General features: G+C 35.4%; 1 protein-coding gene across 1 annotated transcript; it reads left to right on the top strand.

Annotated features, from left to right (window-relative positions):
* On the top strand, window positions 1-22340 carry pcp4a (Purkinje cell protein 4a). The gene is made up of 3 exons (XM_058789706.1): window positions 1-136; window positions 18987-19035; window positions 22113-22340. Exons 1-3 carry the CDS (start codon window positions 128-130, stop codon window positions 22244-22246), a joined length of 192 nt encoding a protein of 63 aa, XP_058645689.1. The 5' UTR covers window positions 1-127; the 3' UTR covers window positions 22247-22340.
* Window positions 22341-23677: the final 1337 nt, after the last annotated feature.

Below are 23677 nucleotides of genomic sequence, written 5' to 3'. Positions count from 1 at the left end.
GGGAGTTGGAGCTCCAAGTATAAAACTCCAGCAGGCGCACAAACCCACGCAGCGCGCGGACTGAAGGACTGCATCACTGCTGCTCTTCTGCCGAATCCACCCTTCATCATCATACTCATCATCCAGCATGAGTGAGGTGAGCTTTCCTCATATACTATAACCCTCGGTGCACGATGCATCACTCTACTGTAACGAGCTAATGGGGTTTCCCTAGGAGGAAATTCTCTTTCAGTGTTGGGGAGACCTGAAAATGCTACATTAAGACAATGCCTTGAACTTCCATTGATTGCAGTCTAATATTTCCCCGTTTGCGGAGTTTGAGCGCATGCTTTCTTCACTACAACCGCAAACAATCGTTTTAAAAACTGAAATGGCATCCATTTATCAGAACAACATGCTTAGTAAAGCTGAGAAGAGCGCGACGGATTGGGAATATTGTTCTGTTGCATCTGCGCGCGCAGGCAGATTGTCGAATCAGCATTATCCACGCTTTGATTAATGATGCAACAAATGACAGCTGTCAGTTAAGACTCAACACTAACATGGAATGACACTGTGATGTTTATTGATGATAAGCGGCTAGTAAATTTGCTCTCATGATCTTTCGAATTAGTCGAAGTTGTAGTATTTTGATGCACCAAACGCTTTTGATAATGTTTGCATAATATATATATATATATATATATATATATATATATATATATATATATATATAGAATTCGTTTTATTCGTTTTAGTTTTTACTTAGCTACTATGAACATGAAGCCACCACAGATAGTTTTTAAGCCTACGCCTAGCTGTCTGGACTCTTTAAATTTATCTTTAAATTAGGGCTGATTTTAAAATATTTGAGTCTAAATCTTAACCACAGCCGTTTAGTAGACTATTTCCGTTGAACCTTTTTAATAGCCTACACTGAACTGGTTTACAGAACAAGTCAAAACGATTCATTCTAAAAACGAACTGAATCGGAATCGAGTTGTTTTCGATTCAGCAACGCACTGATTCATTAAACAGAGAATCGTTTCTTTGTGGACATATCCGACTCATAATCATCACCTGGGTTAAAAGCTCACTCGATAAACCGAGAATCATCTGTTTTTATTATTTTTTCCCGTTCGTATCCCCAGTGACAACCTAAAACCCTCTGTTAGATTCGCAATGGTCCATGATTCAACGACTCATTGAACCGATATGAAAAAAAAAATGGCCTAAGCAGCAATGTTAACAAATAAAAATAGATTATAACAGTTTAATAAACAGATTTCGTTTTAAGGAAGAAAATTATTTTAATAAACAAGTTCTACAACGATATAGCCTAAGCAGTGTTGGGCACGTTACTTTAAAAAAGTAATTAGTTATAGTTACTAGTTACTTCTCACAAATAGTAACTGAGTTAGTAACTGAGTTACATCATTATAAAAGTAACTAATTACCAGGGAAAGTAACTATTGCGTTACTTTTAAAACAATGTTCAAATGTCAAATAACTTTGTATGCCCCCAATATTAAATATGTTAAATTAATGAAATGGACACCAAAAAGAATAAATTATTATTATAAAACATTCTACATTAATCTACACTATTTATCTACTGACACTTAGTACCAGTCAGTCAAGCATTATAATATAATATTATGATAATTTAATATTATATGATGATAGAACTTTAGTAATTAGAATAACCAAGTGTGAAGGCATATTTGTCATCAATATAAAACGCCCTAAGGATCAATGAGCTGCTGGGTTCATGAATATTAATCACGTTGTCTGCGTTTGCTCGAATTGATTTGCTGAAATTAAAACAGGGACGATAATAGGTGAGCGCCAGCCAATGAAATTGTTGTTTGCGCATTAGTTCCGCCCACTACCAGAGAAACCGGCAGTTCTTAAAAGCTCAAAGGAACTCCGTTATTTTGACAGGAAAATGCAACAAAGGATATAGTTTACATGTAGCGCGTCAATTCTGCATGTTATGAAAGACTCTCTTGCTCTGTATCTTTCTTTGCGCGCGTGTTTGTGAGAGAAAGCGACGGCGAGTCGTGCGCTTCACACTAGAGTTTATGGTACGTCAAATACACCTACACTGCACATCCATTCAGATGAACTGAAAAATTAAATTCTAATAATATAATATAGTAACGCCACATTTTATTGTCAGTAAGGGTAACGGCGTTGTAACGGGGGAAACAGTAATTCGTTTGATTACTCGTTACTGAAAAAATAACGCCGTTAGTAACGCCGTTTATTTATAACGCCGTTATTCCCATCACTGAGCCTAAGTAAGAATAGCCTACCTTTTGCTATTGTATTAAATGCTAATTATATTTAGGTTCTAAATGGCGTCTTGTTTTTTAATGAGCTGAATCGTGGCTGCGATAAACTTAACAATTAGACATGAAATGTCAAACAACAATTTAGCTATATACTTAACTGGATCGTTTGAGAACGTTTTTTTCTTTGAGTGTTCGAAAGAACCGATTCCAGAAATGATTCGGACTTACCATCGTCTACTGCCTCTCACGCGCTCGAAATGTCCGAAGCGCGCGCGTCTTGTCTTTGATAGTGAGCGCGCGCGTTTGTGCATAGTGCGCGCCGACCCACTGCAGCATCAGTGGATGAGGAGCTTCCCTCATAGCAGGAGCAGGAAATGTAAGAATGTTAGGCTATATAAATGATCATTTTAGTCTCGATTAAAAACATGCTTGAACGTAGTATTTGTTAAAAGAGCTCAATAAGGCGTATGGTGTGCTGCACATCTTCAAACAAATCTGCTGGCCCATTCTAGCATATCTGTCAGTTAAATGAACAGAGGAAGCACATGGAATCCAGAAATGCTAGATAGAGCAGGATAAGCTGGGTACTCCTCCATGCAGATGCTAGTGGAGTATGGACTTCATACAACACTCTTGAATAATTTAAGATCTTCCCTTGACCTGTCCCAGCAGTATGTTCTTCTCACTTAAGAGCCAAAAGAAAGATTTTCACGCTCTCTTACAAATTTAGACTGGCTGAAGTGTTCGCATGTCCAGAAATATTGCTGGAATTCCAGAGATACGGGTGGGAACGAGGGAAAACGCAGGTGGGCAGAATCCTAGATATGCTCATTATGGACTCAAAACAATATAACACAATAGCTGGTATTTTATTCTTAAAGGATTAGCTAACTTGAAAATTAAAATTCTGCCTTTATTTACTTCATGATGTTCAGTGCCTGTTTGATTTTATTTCGTCTGTGAATTGTTATGAAAGTGATTCTAGACTGGTATTGTCATGCTGTAAAGGGGGGGGGGGGATTAAAATTTGCAATCAAACATTTTCACATTGAATCTCCAAATTAACATGAAAATAGTTTTTACAAAGTACTATGAATGATACTGATAAATCAATTTCTGGGGACAAAATGTGTCAATATAGCCATTCATCACTACTGTAAAATTTGTGTAAAATTACTTTTAACAATTATTATTTGCACAAGGAGAAAATACATGAGCATAGCTACTTAAGGAAGGGAAAGAATGGATCCTGCATTATTTATTTTATTTATCTTTTAAATCTATTTCATTTAATCATTTAAAATATGAAATTGTTTCATTACTATGCACATAGAATCACCTTCAATTGTTCATAATAAAATTTTTTAAGCGAAAACCTGAATTTTAGTTGTATGAATCATATGAACCACCTTTACAATACATTGACTCATTTTGGGGTTTGGTAGCCCAAGTTTCAAGTAGGAAACAGCTTTTAAATAGCATGAGGGTGAGTAAATAAAAAAAGAGACTGCAAAACAAAACAGCTGTCATGTTTACAAGAGTCTGTCTGAATTTGAGGTTGAGCGTTAGGATCATTAGGATTTGATATGTTTTGGAGTGTAATCTCTTATGCCTGAAATGGGCTCTGTGACACATTTACCTGATTAGATATCTGAGTCATTGTTTAAACAGGTATTTAATAAATATGCAGTGAAAATACACTGCACAGACTGATGAGATCAGACAAAGAGATCAGGATTAGTCACAATCAGCGATGACCTCCACCGTGTTAGTATGGATTGATTGGTCTTTCCGACATTTGAGAGTGGAGAAATCACTTTTTCTCTTTACCTTCCCATTATTCCCAGAAAAGCTACAGCTGTGTATTGGTTAGCAAATCTGTACATAAAGCTACAGAATGCGGGTACGGTACTAAATCCAAAAGGTCCAGATTTGGAGGGCAGACCAGAGATTGAACTGCTGTCCACACTGAGATATTAAGCGGATTTGTAGATGACTTTTGTTGCTGTGTAGGATTATGTAACACAGGGTGGATTTGGATTTGAACTATAATAGGGGTCCGCTTCTGACATCTGGTATAAAGTGCTCCTGGGAAGTTCTTGCGTGTAGATCAGAAGTCATAATTGCAGTGTGAAGTGTACTCAAGTGGTTTTAGTCTAAATAAATTGAATGAGATAAGTAATTTCATATGTTTTCTATTGTTTCATCTTACTGAGAAGTGAAGCATTCTTTGTGCTAATGCAAAAAAAAAGAGAAAAAAAGAAAAGCAAAATGCTGCTGAGAATCATGGGAAATGTAGTTTTAAAAGTTAAAATATTTCATATTCAAAGATAAAAAATGTACTTATTAGATAAATATTCAGGCAGTATTTTTTTAATAAATAGTTTTGCTTACTAATAAACATTTGTATATACATTTAAATGATAAAGTTTATATTTCAGTTTCAATATGCTTACAAATTAACCATTTTCCTAAATACAAAATAAAAATGAAAGCGTTTAAATAAATATAATAAGCTATATATAATAAGAATAAGAATAATACAATATATATATATTTATCAAAATTGTTGATTTTGATGGCTTCCATTGTCCTCATTTGTAAGTCCCTTTGGATAAAAGCGTCTGCTAAATAACTAAATGTAAATGTATGTATGTATGCATATAATAACAAACTAAATTACTAAAAGCGTAAAATTATTAAAAGCGTCTGCTAAATAACTAAATGTATTTGTAATTTATTTGTAATTAGTATACATACATATATATATACATATATGTATGTATATATATATGTATATATATATATATATATATATATATATATATATATATATACATATAATAACAAACTAAATTACTAAAAGCGTAAAATTATTAAAAGCGTCTGCTAAATAACTAAATGTATTTGTAATTTAGTTTGTTATTATATATATATATATATATATATATATATATATATATACATACATACATTTACATTTAGTTATTTAGCAGACGCTTTTATCCAAAGGGACTTACAAACGAGGACAATGGAAGCCATCAAAATCAACAATTTTGCATTTATGATTGTTTCTGGTTAGATTGTACGATATGACCCTATAGTGAGATTTTAAAGTTGAAGTCATTGCAGATTGTATAACTTTTTTATCTTTTGTGATACTGTGTAAAATACAATCTTAGATTACTGGGCCATGTTGCTAATATCTGCAGGCTTTCATGGCTGGTAAAAGTGTACATCTGTGCTCATTATTTAGACTAAAAGGTGATTTTGATATTGGTGTTACATTATCAGTAGAGTTGCTGCAGGGCTCAAAATAACGTTGGAAGATGTTTTGCAGAATGAGGTTTAAAATATGCAAAATAACGCGAAATAACTTGGTTACCCTCGTAAACCTAAACAATGTGCTTGATATATTTGGAGCTACATCTGAACTGAGCAGCTCCATGTGCTGTGGTGAACGCAGCTATGAACTTGACGGAGATCAAAAGCAACTTATGGCCCTCGAGGTGCAAACACTGGATGTAATCAGGCCTGACAATTGATTTTTATACATTACGGCCCAGCGCTTCTGCATCTTCCACACGGATAAAGAGGAAATGCGCGCTCGACTGTGTGCATGGGGGAACCAGACTGCACACGCATAAACAATGACCTCCCCAAACGCGCTGCACACGGCGGTCCGGGGCACACGGTTCTGTTCCTCCTGCTCGTTTATGTCTTCATCTTCCTCTCGCCGCATTAAACATCTGACGGCACGGCACTAGATCTCAGATCCCGCATTGCACAGGAGCAGATTTACTGTTTATTTCCTTGGTCAGTTGCCCTGAGCAGACTCCAAAGCAAACTCTCCTGCAACTCAGCACTGCACTTGTTTCCCTGATGTATCAGCAATGTGTACACAGTATTGAACCGCCTGTCAGAACCTGGAGCCATTATCGGCAGAAAGGGATTTGTGCCGCTCGCTCCTCAGAAGAGGCTTGGGGTCTGAAGGGTTATTGATTCATGGAAAGCGGCAATGTTGAAATACTGGCATAAGAAAGGATGGTTGGCGGACTGATTGTGTCCGTCTCACCTTTTTGAACCCCCAATCTGCAGATTAAAGGGGTTTGTAAGTTAATTACATCCACCCTTGGAGGACACTGATGGACAAATTTGAGTGTACAGCAATTCTGAGACAGATGCTCACATGCAAATTTGATCTAGCTGCTGACACCAGAAGACAAGATCAGTTCTTAAGCCAACTGCCTACAAAACTACTCAATCACCAGAGGGGCTGTAATGTTTACCAGTTGACAATGCCTTTTGCTTCCAAATGATGAAGCAAATGACTGAAATCTGTTTAAAAATAACATTTAAACATTATTTAAAAAGAAATCTTGAGAAGCAAAATTGCAAGATATTAACCCTGTAAAACCTGGCTTATGAAATAACAGTAAGGAAAAAATTGAACTGTTTAGTGAACTGTTTTTGAGCCTTTAGTCAAAATATTAAAATTAGGGCTGTCATCGTTAACACGTTAACGCATGCAATTAGTCAAAAAATTTTCACGCGTTAATATTTTTTAACGCAAATTAATCGTTTGATAAGGTTTGACCCCAACTACCTGCCATCATCGCAGCGCAGAAGGTTACCTATCATAGTGTGATACGGGTTCGCGAAGTTGCCTGGGTTGCGGTTTTCCAGCACAATTTTGAAAATGTAGTCGCGGGAAAAATTACAGAACCGTGGGTTGTGGTTTTTTGGGCTACTTTTATAATGTACCGCGGGCCGCCCAAAGTGTATACATAAAAATGAAAATAGATCCTTTTACTAATGTGAATCACAAAGTTTCAGCCAGAGCATACATGTTAAGGCTTTTACACAGCAGAAATAAACATGACAACAGCCACTATGTATTATATAAGATAATAAACACACGATTACGATAGGATATGGTTTGTATGTGATTTTCTTGAGATTTGGATATTTTCATAACAATAATGAATGTGTACGTTACATCTGAAATGCTAATTTGTACAGTGGCAAAAAAGGCTATAAATAGCATATTTTAACAACAGTAAACGACCAAATTCCACATGTGATCGTAAAGTTATATAGATCGGAAGTTATTACAAACACTCAATGGTGGTTTAAAGTGAGTTTTGAGTAAAAGTGTACTATTAATCTCATAAATTGTCTTATGTAGCATGATGCTAATGTTAGCTCTAATGCACCTGCAGAACAGGTCAAGTCAAGTCAAGTCAAGTCACCTTTATTTATATAGTGCTTTTAACAACACAGATTGTGTCAAAGCACTTAACAGTATCAAATTGGAGGATAGAGTGTCAGTAATGTATAATGATAAGATTAAACACTCAATTTTCAGTTAATGGCATTTCATTATTGAATTCAGAGATGTCATTGTTTAGCTCAGTTTAGTTTAAATAGTATCTGTGCAATCAAATTGACGATAATCGCTAGAAATTAAGTGTCCCCAACTGAGCAAGCCAGAGGCAACAGCGGCAATGGAACCAAAAGAATAATGATAAAAGAATAATAAGGATTATGTCTCATACCTGGCGGAAGTGTTGGGGGGCTATAAAAGATTCTGTTTCCTTAAACTAGTTTGTCATGCATTTCTTTATTTCAACACATATACAGGTAAATCCTAGTGTTTTAAATTTGCGATTAAATTTTTTAATCGATTGACAGCACTAATTAAAATATATACAAAAATTTTTTGCATGTGTTTGTTGAGTATAATATTTGATATATCAGGTTTTAATCGCTCATATAGTATGATATAGGAGAATATGGATCTCATACTCAAAGAGGGGGGAAAAAAACACCTAATTTTTATTCAAAGGCTCAAACTGAACAAAAACATGCAATTTGGTGCAGTTGCTATTTATATGGCCAAAAGGTAAGATGAAATTCTTGTAGCTTGTAATGTAAATCAATGAGAAATTTATATCAGATAGCTAAAACTAAATTAAAACTTTTTTCCAAAATTTTTTTATTATTTTAGCTAGTTGCCAAGGCAACATTCCTATTAATTTAGTTTAAAGGGGTCATATGATGCTATTTTAAAGATCATTATTTTGTGTATTTGGTGTAACAGAATATGTTGACATGCTTTAATGTTAAAAAAACACATTATTTTTAAAATACTGTACATTATTGTAGTTATTGTACATTATCTATGCCCTGCCTCTCTCAAACGTGTCGTTTTCTACAAAGCCCCTCCTTCCGACAAGTGCAGTCTGCTCTGATTGGCCAGCTGCCACAGTGCATTGTGATTGGCCAAACACCACAAGCGCGCGTCGGAAATATAACGCCCCTTACCATAATCGTGAGCTTCAGCTTTCAAAGTAAATATGAAGACAGTTAATAATATCCTTAGTTTTACAATCAGTTCAAGCCCGAGAGGGGAACAGTGTCATGTGACTCCTCTGTGATGTGACCCTGTCTATCTCTTTCTCTCACACACACACACACACACACGACGCGCTACTCTACACTGCACAAAACTCCCCATTTGAACAGTCAATAGCAAATACTTAAACTAATAACAAAACATACTTACAGTCGCTGATTCAGAAGCGCCAGATTGTCATGGCATGTCATAGCTTTTGTGCACATCCAGCCTTGTACTCTCCTAGGTTCACAAAACTGTCTTCCATAAAATGCGTTGCACAACATTTGGGTTGTGCTGTTCTGTTGTAAACAAATCTTAACAATGATTCTTAATTGCATCTACTTTCTGAAGGCCATATAAAGTGCTTTTGCTTTAGCATAGAAACACAGCGTCTCCCTGACATGGCTGCATCAACACTACTGCGGTCACTGAAACCACGCCTTCTTTCTTTGCGTGAACATTTGGGCATCATTACACAAATATTTCCACATTGTGACGTAGACAAGTTCAGTTTTAATGAAGCGTTTTAGCCCAGTCTGGATCAGCCTTCTCTTTTAGATAGAATAAATCCTTTTGTGGGAGACTTTGAGCTTTGTAACTCTGCAGATCGTATACATGCACAAACAGCTACATAACACACTAAAGAAAAGGAAAACAAGAAATCGCATCATATGACCCCTTTAACTTGATTTATAAGAAAAGAACTAAAACGAACAGTAAAATAATAATTATATATATATATATAATTATTATTTTACTGTTCGTTTTATATATATATGGGGTAGTCATGGCCTAATGGTTAGGGAGTCGGGCTTGTAACCTGAAGGTTGCTGGTTCGATTCTTGTGCCGGCAGGAATTGAAGGTGGGGATTGTGAATAAACAGCACTCTCTCCACCTTTGATACTATGACTAAGGTGCCCTTGAGCAAGGCACCAAACCCCTAATTGCTCCCTGGGCGCTGGAGCAAGGCTGCCCACTGCTCTGGGTGTGTGTTCACTGTGTGTGTGTGTGTGTGCACTTGTTCACTACTCACTGCTGTGTGTGTGTGCACTTGGATGGGTTAAATGCAGAGCACCATTTCGAGTATGGGTCACCATACTTGACAATATGTCATGACTTAATTTAACTTAATAATTATATTATTGACTATATAAAAAAGTACTAAAAAAAAAAAATAAAACACTTACAATTAAAAATACAATAAATAAAAATAAAAAATGATTCAAAATATGAATAAAAACTATAATAGTATCTCAATGATACAGAAATAACACTATCTGATAGCAGTGTTACAGACTATTTACATAAAATGCATATAAATATCTTATAATGCAATGCAATACAATGATGATTGAAACAAACAAACAAAAAAATTAATCAAAAGCCTATATTTGATGCTCACATTTTATCCTGATTTTTCTCAAATATGATGCATGGATCATCAAATTTTGATCATGGTGATAATTTAAAGGCCTTAGATGATTGCATATCAAATATGACACATAGGGTTAAAACTAGTTGTCAGAAAATATATCTTGTTTAATGACAGTCTTTCTTACCCCAGATTGTCTTGTTTCATGCTTAAATGAGTATTTGATTTGTTGCAAAAGCAAAAAATCAGCCTTTAAAAAAAACAAAAAAAACTGTATGACGTGCACCTGGCTTTAGGGCTCGTTATATGATAGGCTGTATAAATATCTCCCAACATGTCAAATTGTAAAGCGTCGGATGTGATCCGTTCCACTTTAAATCACATGAAATGCTCCCTCAATCTCTGCGCCTGCTTCATAATGTCTGATGCATCACCTGCATCCGCTGTGTGATGAATTACGTCCACTGTAATGTGTCTGCTGTTTATCACAGTCATGTTTGTGATTCACCATCCCCTCAAACCATAATCATTCTGACAACACACACAGATTCCGCTCGGATCCCCGGTAATCCCTCTAAAGTGCCAGAGAGAGTCGGACCGCAGCTCTCTGCCCAGCCTCACCGCTTGAGCAGTAATCCCTGCAGCCGCTCTGAAAGGGAAATGTCACTGAACAGGATAGAAAGAGGGATGAATGAATGAAAGAAGGCATATTAGGGCAAGAGGAGGATTAGATGTGGATAGAGAGAAAAAATAGACCATTAAAGAGTCCATGAAGAAGATTTTACCACACACTTCTAGTGTCTGGCTCAAGTTTAAAGCTGCACTCTTGTTTCTACACAGTGTTCACTGCTCACTGCACACTGAGTAGTGGAAATCAATAGAATTTGGTTGTCTGGTATTTTGAGTGTGATGACAAAATATATACTTTTTGAAAAATATATACTTTGAAAAATAATTTAATTGAAATACTTTAATCACTGTATTTTTTATCAAATAAATAATGCATATATGTGTGTGTGTGTGTGTGTGTGTATGTATATATATATATATATATATATATATACACTTATAGATTTATAATATAAACTATATATATATATATATATATATATATATATATATATACATACACACACACACACACACACACACATATGCATTATTTATTTGATAAAAATACAGTAATAATGACAAAAATATTTGATAAAAACAGTAATATTATGAACAGTTTTCTTTTTTTTTTTTTTTTTATAAACCAAGCAAAATTGAAACTGTACATATATATATATATATATATATATATATATTACATACACAGTCATGTGAAAAAGTTAGGACACCCTGTTGAATTCCATGGTTTTCTGTAACAGAACATTATAAAAAAAAATGATCTGGTCCTTGGCAGGTCTTAAAATTTGGAAAATAAAACCTCAGATGAACAATATCACATGACATATCACACCGTGTTATTAATTAATTAACAAAAATTAAGCCAAAATGTAAAAGCCATGTGTGACAGAGTTAGGACACCCTATGATTCAGTTGCCTGTAGATCCACTTTTAGCAGCAATAACTTGAAGTAATAATTCTGTATAATTTTATCAGTGTCTCACATCATTCTGGATGAATTTTGGCCCACTCTTCTTTACAATGTTGCTCCAGTTAATGTTGCTTCTCTAACTTTAGCTGTCAGACAGTCTTCACATTTGACTCTAGAATACTTTGGTATACAGTGGAGTTCACAGTCAACTCAATGACTGTGAGGCGCCCAGGTCCTGTGGCTACAAAAGCCCAAAATCATCAGCCCTCCACCAGCATGTGTAACTTTTGGTATGAGGTGTTTGTGATGATATGCGCTTTAGGTTTTCACCATACGTGGCGCTGTGCATTATGGCCAAACATCTCCACTTGGTCTCGTTTGTCCAAAGGACATTATTCTAGAAGTCTCATGGTTCATTCAGATGCATCTTTGCAAACCTAAACCATGCTGCCATGTTTTTTTTTAGATAGAAGAAGCTTTCCTCTGGCAAGCCTTCTAAACATGCCATTCTTGTCTCATATTTTCCTAATTGTACTGTCATGAACTTTATCATTTAACATGTTAACTGAGACCTGCAGAGTCTGCAGTGAAGTTCTTGTCTGCCATTTCTCTGAACGTTACACGGTCTGATCCTGGGGTGAATTTCCTGGGACGTCCACTCCAGGATTGGTGTCTGTTTTGAATGTCTTCCATTTTGGAATAAACGTCCTCACTGTAGAATGATGGACTTCAAATGGTTTGGAAATGGCCGTATTACTCTTCCCAGATTGATGGCAGCAACAATTGCTTCTCTAAAATCATTGCTGATGTCTTTCCTTCTTGGCATTGTGTTAACACACACCTGAAGGCTCCAGACCAGCAAACTGCCAAAACGTCTGCTTTTATAGAGGTGCTCACACTTGCTGATGATCAGTTAATCAAAGGCATTTGATTAGCAGTACCTGACAGCTACTTACCCTCTTAACTCTTATGTTAACAGTAAGGGTGTCCTAACTTTGTCACACATGGCTTTAGTTTTGTTAAATAAATAATGACATGGTGCAATATGTCATGTGTTGTTGTTCATCGGAGGTTTTATTCTCCAAATTTTAAGACCTGCCAAGGACAAGATATTTTTTTATGATGTCTTTATACGGAAAATCATGGAATTCAATAGGGTGTCCTAACTTTTTCACATGACTGTATATATATATATATATATATATATATATTAAAATCTTATATAAATTATATATTTAATATAGTACATATAATATTAAGTATTGAAAGTAATATTCTGTATACCTGAAACACATTTTAGTGATGGATGTCTTCTGCAATGTTTAATGATGAACTGTATATTTAAAAAACTCTTATGTAACCTTGTCATGTTAATTAAGTTGAATTCAGAATTATTTTAATTTATTTTATTATTTTTTGTAGTACTGGCACTGTGACAGTGACTGGAGGGTAAAATTCCTGTGGTGAAGTGTGATATTAACATAAACTTTTGCTTTAAGATGGCGGATGGGCAAATGGGGTGTGCTTTATTATTCTGACTTGTTCTGCCGGGTGGTAGAATCTTCCTGCCACAGAAGTGTGCTGTGTGAAGGGTGGGGGCACGTGTCAGGGCAGAAGGAAATACCCCTGCAGTGGTGGTGTCCTCTTATGCGGGGAAAGGGAGGCGCGTGGTGGGAGGCGCCTGAAGGCAGGCTGCTGCCACTGCTAATGTCGCTAAATATTTGATGAGGAGTCCATGCAGTCACCGTCATTAGTCTTGCTTGGATTATCTCAGCAGGAAAAATAGATTCCATTATCGCAAAATTCATGTAGGCTACAGGATGGTGGAAAAGGAAGTAAGTCTATGAAACAGGATGTACATGCAACAAGACGGCTAACAAAAGCAGCTGTCAATCATTTGTACTCGTTTCCTCAAGTGTGATTAGCTATTCACCTGTCTTTCTCTGTTTTCCCAGTGTTTTCCCCTGATTTCGTGCTCTCATTCTGTTTTCCCCATCGTGATGTTTATTCATTAGGCTTGTTGAACAATAAAACAGAGGCGCAGCTTTCTGGAACAGTGTGTTGCCTCAGCGCTAGTGCGATTCCTGGAGATAATATTGTAAATCACACAAACTCTTCTGCATTGAGCAGCATATTATTTTAGTTGAGTCGTAAACGGAGCTCAGAAGACATCAGAGTGAAATGCATATGATATATGAGTTCATATCGATATGCAAATTTGCTCTGGCACAAGAATAACTGTCCCTTCAGAAAGTTAGTCAGTGAATTGGCATGAAAACTGATATATGGACATTTAGTCAAAATATATACAGTAACAGATAAGAATATAGTAAAATGTTCACCTGGGGAGCAATAGAACATGCAGAGTGAAAAACCCATTGCTTTACATCAGCCAGGAAAATTTTACTTTTTCACTTTTTTTTTAGCAAGTAGCACATTGATTTAAACATGAAATTAAGTTAAAAAATTTTTTTTTACAGTGAATATATATAAAACAAAAAATTGTTTAATGACAATTTACAAATAAGTAGATTTATAATATATTTTAAATTATTTATAAAAATAAATTTAAATATATAGAAAATCAGAATTTGGATAGTACATTTTGTTTATAAATAATGCATTTATATATGTAAGTTTATATAATATATTTATTTTAAAATAATTATTTATTATTTTCCTTATTATGTTCACCAGGGGACTGATAAAATGATAAAATGATCGGATCAAAATGAAAGATTGTCATTTAATATATAAATTTAGTTTGTCCAATGGAATTTGTTTTCTTGTTTCTTTTCTTGTTGATCCTTGTTTAATTTAAGTAGTTAGCTGTTAATAAATGCAATTAGCAATGCTGCATGCCTTCTTTTTTTACTCTTTGACTGCATTTGATTATGAATACCTGTAAATACAAGAAGTATCAGTGCCAAAAATTCTTGTTTAACCATTAGCAATTAGTTTCAAGCCATCTTCTACACATTTATTAAAGATTTTTTGACTGCAGTTAATATGAATGCTATGGAATACAAGACATTTCTGTGCCAAAAATAAGTTGCGATCCGTTCCCGCAGCGAGATCTGCTTGGAGATAATCATTTATGGAATCATCAGCATGTGGTTTCACACATTCATCAGTTCAGTATTTACGTCCTGCAGTGTTTTCTGGTGGCGAGGCACTCAAATAAAAGCCACCGTATGCGTTCCCATCCTCCAGCCTGTTTCCTACATTCAGTTGAGCATCTGTTAGCCTTCAAATATGACGCATCGGATCCCAATTTTTTCCCCCTCTTTAGCCGTCTGTGTCCTAGTTGTGTGTTTCTCTCTTAAATTCTTAATAGATGTTGAGAACAGCATGGAAGCCTTTCCAAGATCTCAAGCTGCCAAATGAATTTAAAATAGCTCTCCAAATGGCTTCGAATAAAAAAGATGGAATACAGTATTATTTTTTTAAATTTGTTTGTCAATTCCTTAGTTGTTTAACACAACAATAATTTGGAAGAGGTGTAAAACTTGCTGCAATTTTGAGTGTGAATCATTAGTCTAGAGTGTTTGATTCGCACTTTTATAGACACAGCTATCAGCTGCATGATTTGTACTCACTGCTGGTTGAAAAAAAAAAAGAAAAGCTTTTTGGAAACCAGAAGAATGTCCATAAATCACCTTTGAGGAGGAAGCTGTCAGCGTTCGGTTCAATGATCGTCTGTAAATGGGGTTTAAAACACATTTCTATTAATTAGTGAATCCAGCTGTCAGAGTGAGTGGAAATAAATGAGGTTCTTCATTAGCGTCGCAGCAGTGCATGCTCAAACTGCGAGGAGAGGGATGCTGTTGCGGCGTCGAGTGGCAGTGCCAAGCGCTGCTCTGAAGGGCACTGGTGTGCTGAGCTCAGGGCATCTCTGTGGCATCAGGTTCAATTCACTGCAAAGCTTGGATCTGCAGAAGTCTGAGTCTGACACCTGAGTCATGCTTGACATTAGATTTATTTTCCACCCCTGACATTAAATGCCAAGTAAAAGGGTTTTTATTCATATTTTTACATGCCGTAATTCTCGTCCGCTGCAGCCCTTTGGGTCCTAGCGTGTTTGTCCACTGAGAAGCAGCAAACATCCTGTTCTCTTAAAATTTTAATTGCCCCGTGATGAACACATGGGTTTCATTGCCAGTCCTTGCTTCACTGCAGCTAATGAAGTTTATGATTGCAATCATCGTTTTCATCATTGTTCATAATGAACACACAATATGGGGGAGGCATATGGCGGTAGAGAAAGAGAGAGAACGAGGAGGGTGAAAACGCTTCATCCAAAACGGCTTCTCTCTGCTCGCCGCTTCCAAATGGAGCCGGTGTTTATGCATTAACTAATTATTTCCTGCAGTCATTCTCTCATTAATGTGATTTTGTGTCCCTGCTTTTCTTTCGGATAACTAAGATTGTCATTTGCATTGTTGGACTGCAGAGGTAACAGGGAATGCTCTCAGATCTTTCTGGAAAGGCTCTTTCAAAGTGATGAACAAATGTTCTTCCAGTAATGTTAATAGAACTTTTATTCAAAGTTATGTGGTCTGTAATAATGTTCTGTAATAATGTTCTCAGAATGTTCAAGCAAAATATAGTATAATTTTGCGCTATTTTGTGCTACAAATATAAAGTATTTATACATTGTTCAAGGTTTTATTTGGATGTCTAAGTGACTAAAATGCAAATGTTTTCAAAATGATAATGTTACTGAATTTTAACATTCACATAACCAGGAAAACCATTTTTGAAAAATTTTTAATAAAAAAATGGATGTTTTGAATGTTCAGAGAACATAGCTATCTATATGCTATATAGATATACTATCCCTTTTAATACAAGTACTAAAATTACTAAAACTTTAATTAAAAACAAATATAGATGCATCGGATCCCTATATAGAAATATTTAAGAAGAAAACAAATAAAAACATCATAAGGACATAAAATTACTAAAACTAAAATTACAATGAAAACTGAAAATAAAATAAAAGTAAAGGCTAATTAAAATTCTTAATATATATACTATAACGGTATATAAATAATACTAAAATAACACTGATCAAAGCATAATTTTGAGTAACATATTTCTGTAAATAAAGTAAATCCTTGCCTACATAGATAGCTGGGTGCCGGGTGATCTGACTTGCCTTAAAGTGGCTATGCTCAGATGTCCATCTGATTAGCTAAATAAATTGAATAAAATCTCTCTCTCGCCCTTATTTGACCACACTCAGACTCACATCTTCACATGCCACCACACCGCTGACTGACACTTCACTCCAATTAATGTGTTTGTTTGTGCCTCCCCGGAGCCCAATGTAATAATCCAAGTTTAATGGCATTAGCTCAGAGTCTGTGTGGTTTGAGACTGTCAGGACGAAGGTATGTAACCCTGCTGATATTGATTCTGCCAGAAAATGTCTCCCTCTGCTCCTCACTCCAGAGTTTCCTCACATAAACAGGATTAGAAACAGGAGAGCGTTCCTCTGCAGTGAGGAGATTTCCCTCATTTCACCCCTTTCCAAGCAGAAACTGAAGCAGGGCGGGGGTCTCACTGCGGGTTTGTACCTACAGCGCGGTTAGAAATGTGTTTGAAAATGAGAAGTGCTGGAGCAGAATAAACTGCCCTGACATACATTAATTCATCCTGACCTTTACACCACGACAAGTGATTTTTTTTTTCTTTCTTTACAGCCACGTCCAACATATGTGGTGTTAAACTAGACGACCCCGCCCATAGTAAAATCTGATTGGTCCAAAATTCTGCTCTATGTAACTGTACATTAAACATTAAAACTTTCTTATTTTCTTATTGGCTGGGAATGCATCACTTTGTGCAATGATTTGTGCAGACATTAGCATGGTGAGTAATTCCCCTGCTGGAAAACGCTGCAACTACACCATCTGGACCCAAAATAATTATTGGAGTATGCTTTAAAAGAAAATACTATTTCAGTTTTTCACCTTCAAAATTAAATTCAATGTGTTACCTGCCTTTTCTTTGTAATTACTTTAATTATTTGTTACATTTCTGAGTAAAAAAAAAAGTTTCATAGTATTTTTTTCCAGTGTAGCATTTTCATGTAAAACTAAATCTGATTATCTTTTTTTTAAAACAATGCAATTATTTTTCTTCTATTATAACACTATAATGTAGAATATGAAAAAGGGATTTTCATTTTGAAATTTGCTAAAGATTATATTTAGAGTTTTATTAAATTATACATATATATTTTTAAATATTTTTATAACAAAACTAACTTAAATATAAAGATTAATGCACAAATAAATGTCCAGTATCTGCATCAAATCATTCTCAATACCTGTATTGTTTTTCTTTTTTTACAGAACTTTCTAATATTTCCTCCTGAATCAACATTGAACTGACTCGAGCTGAATAACGACACTATTGTCTTCTGCTGAATATTTGTTTCATAATTGAAGTTTACAGTTATTGAACTGAACTGAACCAACATTGAACTAACTTAAAGCTGCTTTACAGCATAATTTTGTCTGAAATTCGATACAGTTTCAACATTTACTCTCTTATTTTCCTGCTTAATAGTGTGCAGCTGATTTGAACCAACTTGACTTGACTGATTGGGAATTTGGACTCACATTTCAGCATCTATTTAATTTCTCAAGCTTTAATCGTGCAATGTAGCACCGAGTGCATATGCATTCAACTCTCTACGCTGTATGACATTTCAAATGACTGTAATTTATGCAGCAGCACCCTTCACCATCCTTGCAACAGCCACGAAACTATACGCCACACCATCCAGCAGGATGACTTCTTTGCATCGGCTCCTTAATGCAAAGCAATAACCGAGCTTTCTGTATTTGGGCAACGTGAAGTGTTCACAGATTTTCCCCAGCCAAACATTCTTATGCAAATTCCACACGTTTATCAGAGCCTGTAAGACAAAGATAGAACTGAACACAAGAGGATTGATTGAGGTAGAAGGAAACAGAGGAAAAGAGAGAGAGACTAATATGATTAAATTGTGCCAGTGTGTGTGTGTGTGTGAGTATGTGTGTGGAATAATCCCTCTGCATATAATGACACGCTTTCCACTGTAACCAGATCCATACAGAATGCCATCAGCAGAAAACGAGCGGCACGCACACACACACACACGCGCGCGCGCGCGCCGAGGAAGATTGCTTTAGTGTCGGAGCATCAAAGCTCTTCTGAAGTGTTTGAAATTCATTGTACACACAGAGTTATTAATTCAGGATATGAAGCACTAAATTGTGATCAGCTAATGAGACAGAAAACTGACATCTTCAATGCCTGTCTCATCATTCATTGGCTATATGGATTTTCTTCTGAATATATCCACAGACATTCATCTCCGTTCTATTTTTGTTTGTTTACAGAGACAAGAATCCGGATCAGCTGGAAACATCAAACCCTCAGGTGGACAAGGTATAATTCACTACTCCACAGTGGAATTGTGCATTTTATTATCTGGATAAAGTCATGACAGAATCTTTTGCAAGTTTGCTTTACCTCTCCTTCTCTCTTACACAGTATAAACAATATCTGTAGAAAATGCAATATGATTTTGTGTTTGAAGGTAAGTGTAGATTAGATTAAAGAAACTGTTTTTTAATAAAGTGTGCAATTAAAGGAATAGATCTCGCAAAAATGAAACTGTCAATATTTAGTCAGCCTCATGTTGTTTTAAATGACTTCTTCTTACGGTTATGGTAACACATCATCATCATCATCATCAGCAGCAGCATGTTGTTCTTATCACATGAATGAAAAATGAGAAATTGAAGTACTATTGGAAACACTTTTAATGCATTAACTAACATTAACGTAAAGGGATAGTTCACCCAAAAATGAAAATTACCCCATGATTTACTCACCCTCAAGCCATCCTAGGTGTATATGACTTTCTTCTTTCAGACAAATACAGTCGGAGTTATATTAAAACATGTCCTGGTGCTTCCAAGCTTTATAATGGCAGTGAGTAGTGGTCGAGATTTTGAAGCAAAACAAAGCGCATCCATCCATCATAAAAGTACTCCACAAGGCTAGTAAAGGCCTTCTGAAGTGAAGAAATGCATTTGTATAAGAAAAATATCCTTATTTAAAACTTTATAAAGTGTAATCTCTAGCTTCCGCTAACTGACGTATGTGCGTTCACAAGAGTGGCATTCCAGCGGATGACGTTTTGGACGTAGGCGTAGCATAACACGTTTGTTTACAGCAAAACTTTACATTTACATTTGTGACCCTGGACCACAAAACCAGTCTTAAGTTGCTGGGGTATATTTGTAGCAATAGCCAAAAATACATTGTATGGGTCAAAATTATAAATTTTTCTTTTATGCCAAAAATCATCAGGATATTAAGTAAAGATCATGTTCCATGAAGATATTTTGTAAATGTCCTACTGTAAATATATCAACTTAATTTTTGATTAGTAATATGCATTGCTAAGAACTTCATTTGGACAACTTTAAAGGCGATTTTCTCAATATTTTGATTTTTTTTGCACCCTCAGATTCCAGATTTTCAAGTCAAGTCAAGTCACCTTTATTTATATAGCGCTTTTAACAACACAGATTGTGTCAAAGCACTTAACAGTATCAAATTGGAGGACAGAGTGTCAGTAATGTATAATGATTAGATTAAACACTCCATTTCAAATAGTTGTATCTCGACCAAATATTGTCAGATTCTAACAAACCATACATCAATGGAAAGCTTATTTATTCGACTTTCAGACGATGTCTAAATCTCAATTTAAAAAAATTGACCCTTATGACTGGTTTTGTGGACCAGGGTCATATTTAGCAGACGCTTAAAAGCGACTTACAGTGCATTCAGGCTATACTTTTTTTTTTTTTTTTTTAATCAGTGTGTGTTCCCTGGGAATTGAACCCACAACCTTTTGCGCTATTAACGCAATGTTCTACCACTGAGCCACAGGAAAAACTTGTAGTATATCAACATTCTTGGACACTTTTCTTTACAAATCCTCGTTTTGAACCTCTAATTCATGACCTGTGTTTTGTTTTGCTCTCTCCTATGTGCTTCTGTGTTCGTCACTTCTCACCGGAGCTTATGCTACGCCTACGTCCGAAACGTCATTCGCTGGAACGCCACTCTCTCGTGAACTGCATACGACAGTTAGCAGAAGCTAGAGATTAAGATTTACAAAGTTTTAAATATGGATATTTTTCTTACACAAATGCTTCGCTTCCGCTTCAGAAGGCCTTTATTAAGCCCCTGAAGCCGTGTGCAGTACTTTTTATGACGGATGGATGCACTTTATTTTGCTTTAAAATCTCAACCACTACTCACTGCCATTATAAAGCTTGAAAGAGCCAGGATATTTTTTTGAATTACTCCTATTGTATTCGTCTGAAAGAAGAAAATCATATATACCTAGGATGGCTTGATGTTAACTTAAGATGAATTTAACATTTGAGACATTTGTTTTAGTATTTAAGAATCTTTGTTAACGTTGAATAATAAATACAGCTGTTCATGTTAGGTCAGGACTATTAAACAATATCAACAATATGAATAAATGTTGTACAAGTATTAAAACTTCACTTAAAGCCTTTATGTATAATGTATTATAAAAGTAGTTTTAATGCATTAATTATGGCTTGTAATGCACCTTATAATGCATTGTACAATCTCATTAATAATTGTAACCACATTTAATACATTATATAATACTTATCAATTAATTGTTACACTATGCATTTTAAATTCGGTTATAATTATCTATGACAACAAAATATAATGCATTACAATGCATATTATAAATAATTATGATGCATTATACCCTTTAATAACCCTTTATAATGCATTATACATAAAGGCTTTAAGTAAAATGTTACCTTACTGTAAAGTATTTACGTTACTTTTATTCGTTTTTTTCAAAATAAAGTTGAAGATCACAGCAGCTTTGTGTGAGGAACAAAATTACATTTTCAAAGTTATTTTCTAAAAATGCAAATATATGAGTGAATACACTTAAAAATATCTCTTTTTGACTTTTGAAAGTCATGTGAGTTTAGAACAACATTAAAGGGAGTAAATCATTTTTGATTAGTTTTTTTTTAAATTCAGGAATACACTCTTTCAAATAAAGGTTCCAAAAGGGAGTTTTTGTAGCAATGCCATAAAAGAACCATTTTTGGTTCCCCAAATAACCTTTGAGTGAACAGTTCTTAAAAGATCCATTTTTTTCCTAAGTGTACAGAACATTTTAATAATTTAAGGAACCAAATTTTCCACTATAAAGAACCTTTTGCGCGATTAAAAATTTTCATGGATGTTAAAGGTTCTTCATAAAACGACTGATGCCACTAAAGAAACCTTTTCATGTCGTACAGCTACCGCAGAGCACAAAGGTCTATGTAAAGGTCAAACCTGATCAACCATGAAAAAAGTAGAGTCAAGCCTGACTGCAGAACTGCAACAGAAATGCAGTGCATAATATCGATCCAATACACAATGTGTCGTTCCCACAGACCCCTCTAAGAAGGACGTCCCAGCTGAGGACTTTGACATCGACATGGGCGCCCCCGAGACGGAGAAGGCGGCCGTCGCCATCCAATCGCAGTTCAGAAAGTTCCAGAAGAAGAAGCAGGTGGTGAAATCATAATCGCGCCCATGCAGGGTGTCCCTGGCCCCGCGCGGGCCCAATGGCACCATTAGGGCAGGGAGTTGCATGTCAGATAAAGTGCACTGTTCTAGGGTGGGGGGGTCATGGGTTGATTGGGGTGAGGGTGGGGGCAGATGAGAGGTGAAGAGGCAATTTGCCTTTTGCTATCATCTGTCAGGAATAAAATGTGATATTCTGGTTCCCACTAGTACATAGATTTTTTCAATACAATACTTTCCTTTTAAAATACTTTTGTTATTTTTTGATAAATACGAACAGATCCATCATTAATGTGAAGGTGTTTGAAAATATCCACCTTAAAGTGTTAACCAATTGTGTGACAGTATTTCCTCTGTTTAAGACCAGAAACCAGGGGTATTTATTGCCAAATGATCAAGAATCTTGCTCAAGGAAACATCCTGAATGGTATCTGAAACTATAAAGATCATTAAGATTCACACAGACTTATTTAACCTTTCACCTATGTTGTGTTTTTTGTCTGTATAGATGAACTGATATTGTGTTTGTGGTTTATCATTATTTATCATTACCAGTCAGTGTTTTTGTCAGAAAGCAGTGTATTGTAATATTCCTGACACCAAACTGTTGGAAATAATTGTATGTGAACTCAATAAAAATTGGGATGACCTCAATGACTGATGGGTTATTTGGCCATATTTTTAATACCATTTGTTTACCTTTCAACACTGGCTGTGTCCAAAACCTTACAAATATCAAAAGGTTGTCCATTAGGATATTTATCCTTTAGGTTTTAAGACTATGATATGCCAAATTCTTGTATATTTCTTTGTTTTTGTTCAGAACTGGTTCAATAAAAAAAGACAAGAAAAGACACAAACCAAATATTTCATTAACTGTTCTCACACATGCATTTTTCCAGCCAAATCTGGCGGAGGAAAGATTTGAGAAAGTGTATTTGGAAAAACTCAGGCACTGCTTCACCCAAACATGCCAGAAATCCAAATGGCTTGGAAATAAAATTAGAAAACAATCATATCTGTTGTATTAATCATATCTATACATGATTTTAGTGTATTTAACATACACTAAATCTCTAAAACAGCTTTTGTGGATGGATTTGTGTATTTTGTAAAACGTTTGCAGCTTCTTCTTATCACATAAATAGAATCACCAATTAAATTGCTATTCATAGGGACTACGGAACAGAAATGTATAAGTTTATTATTAATCGCAAAGTGTTACAAGTTCAAAATGTAGCTATAAATAAAGCTATGTAAAAACTTTACACTATATTGTAAGCATGTCACATTTGTTCATCAAAAGAGTTGTTCTGTGATCTGTTCGTATACAAGATCTTATCTTGAATCTTGAAAAGAGACACTGTCTTGAAAACTTGGACCCAATAATTACAGTGGTCAAGTGGAGAGACTGATATTTGAAATGGACACC

Source organism: Onychostoma macrolepis, chromosome 10, assembly GCF_012432095.1.
Source record: "Onychostoma macrolepis isolate SWU-2019 chromosome 10, ASM1243209v1, whole genome shotgun sequence".
Classification (NCBI taxonomy): domain Eukaryota; kingdom Metazoa; phylum Chordata; class Actinopteri; order Cypriniformes; family Cyprinidae; genus Onychostoma; species Onychostoma macrolepis.
Note: the sequence above shows the minus strand (reverse complement) of the source record. Positions and strands in the feature narration are given on the sequence as shown.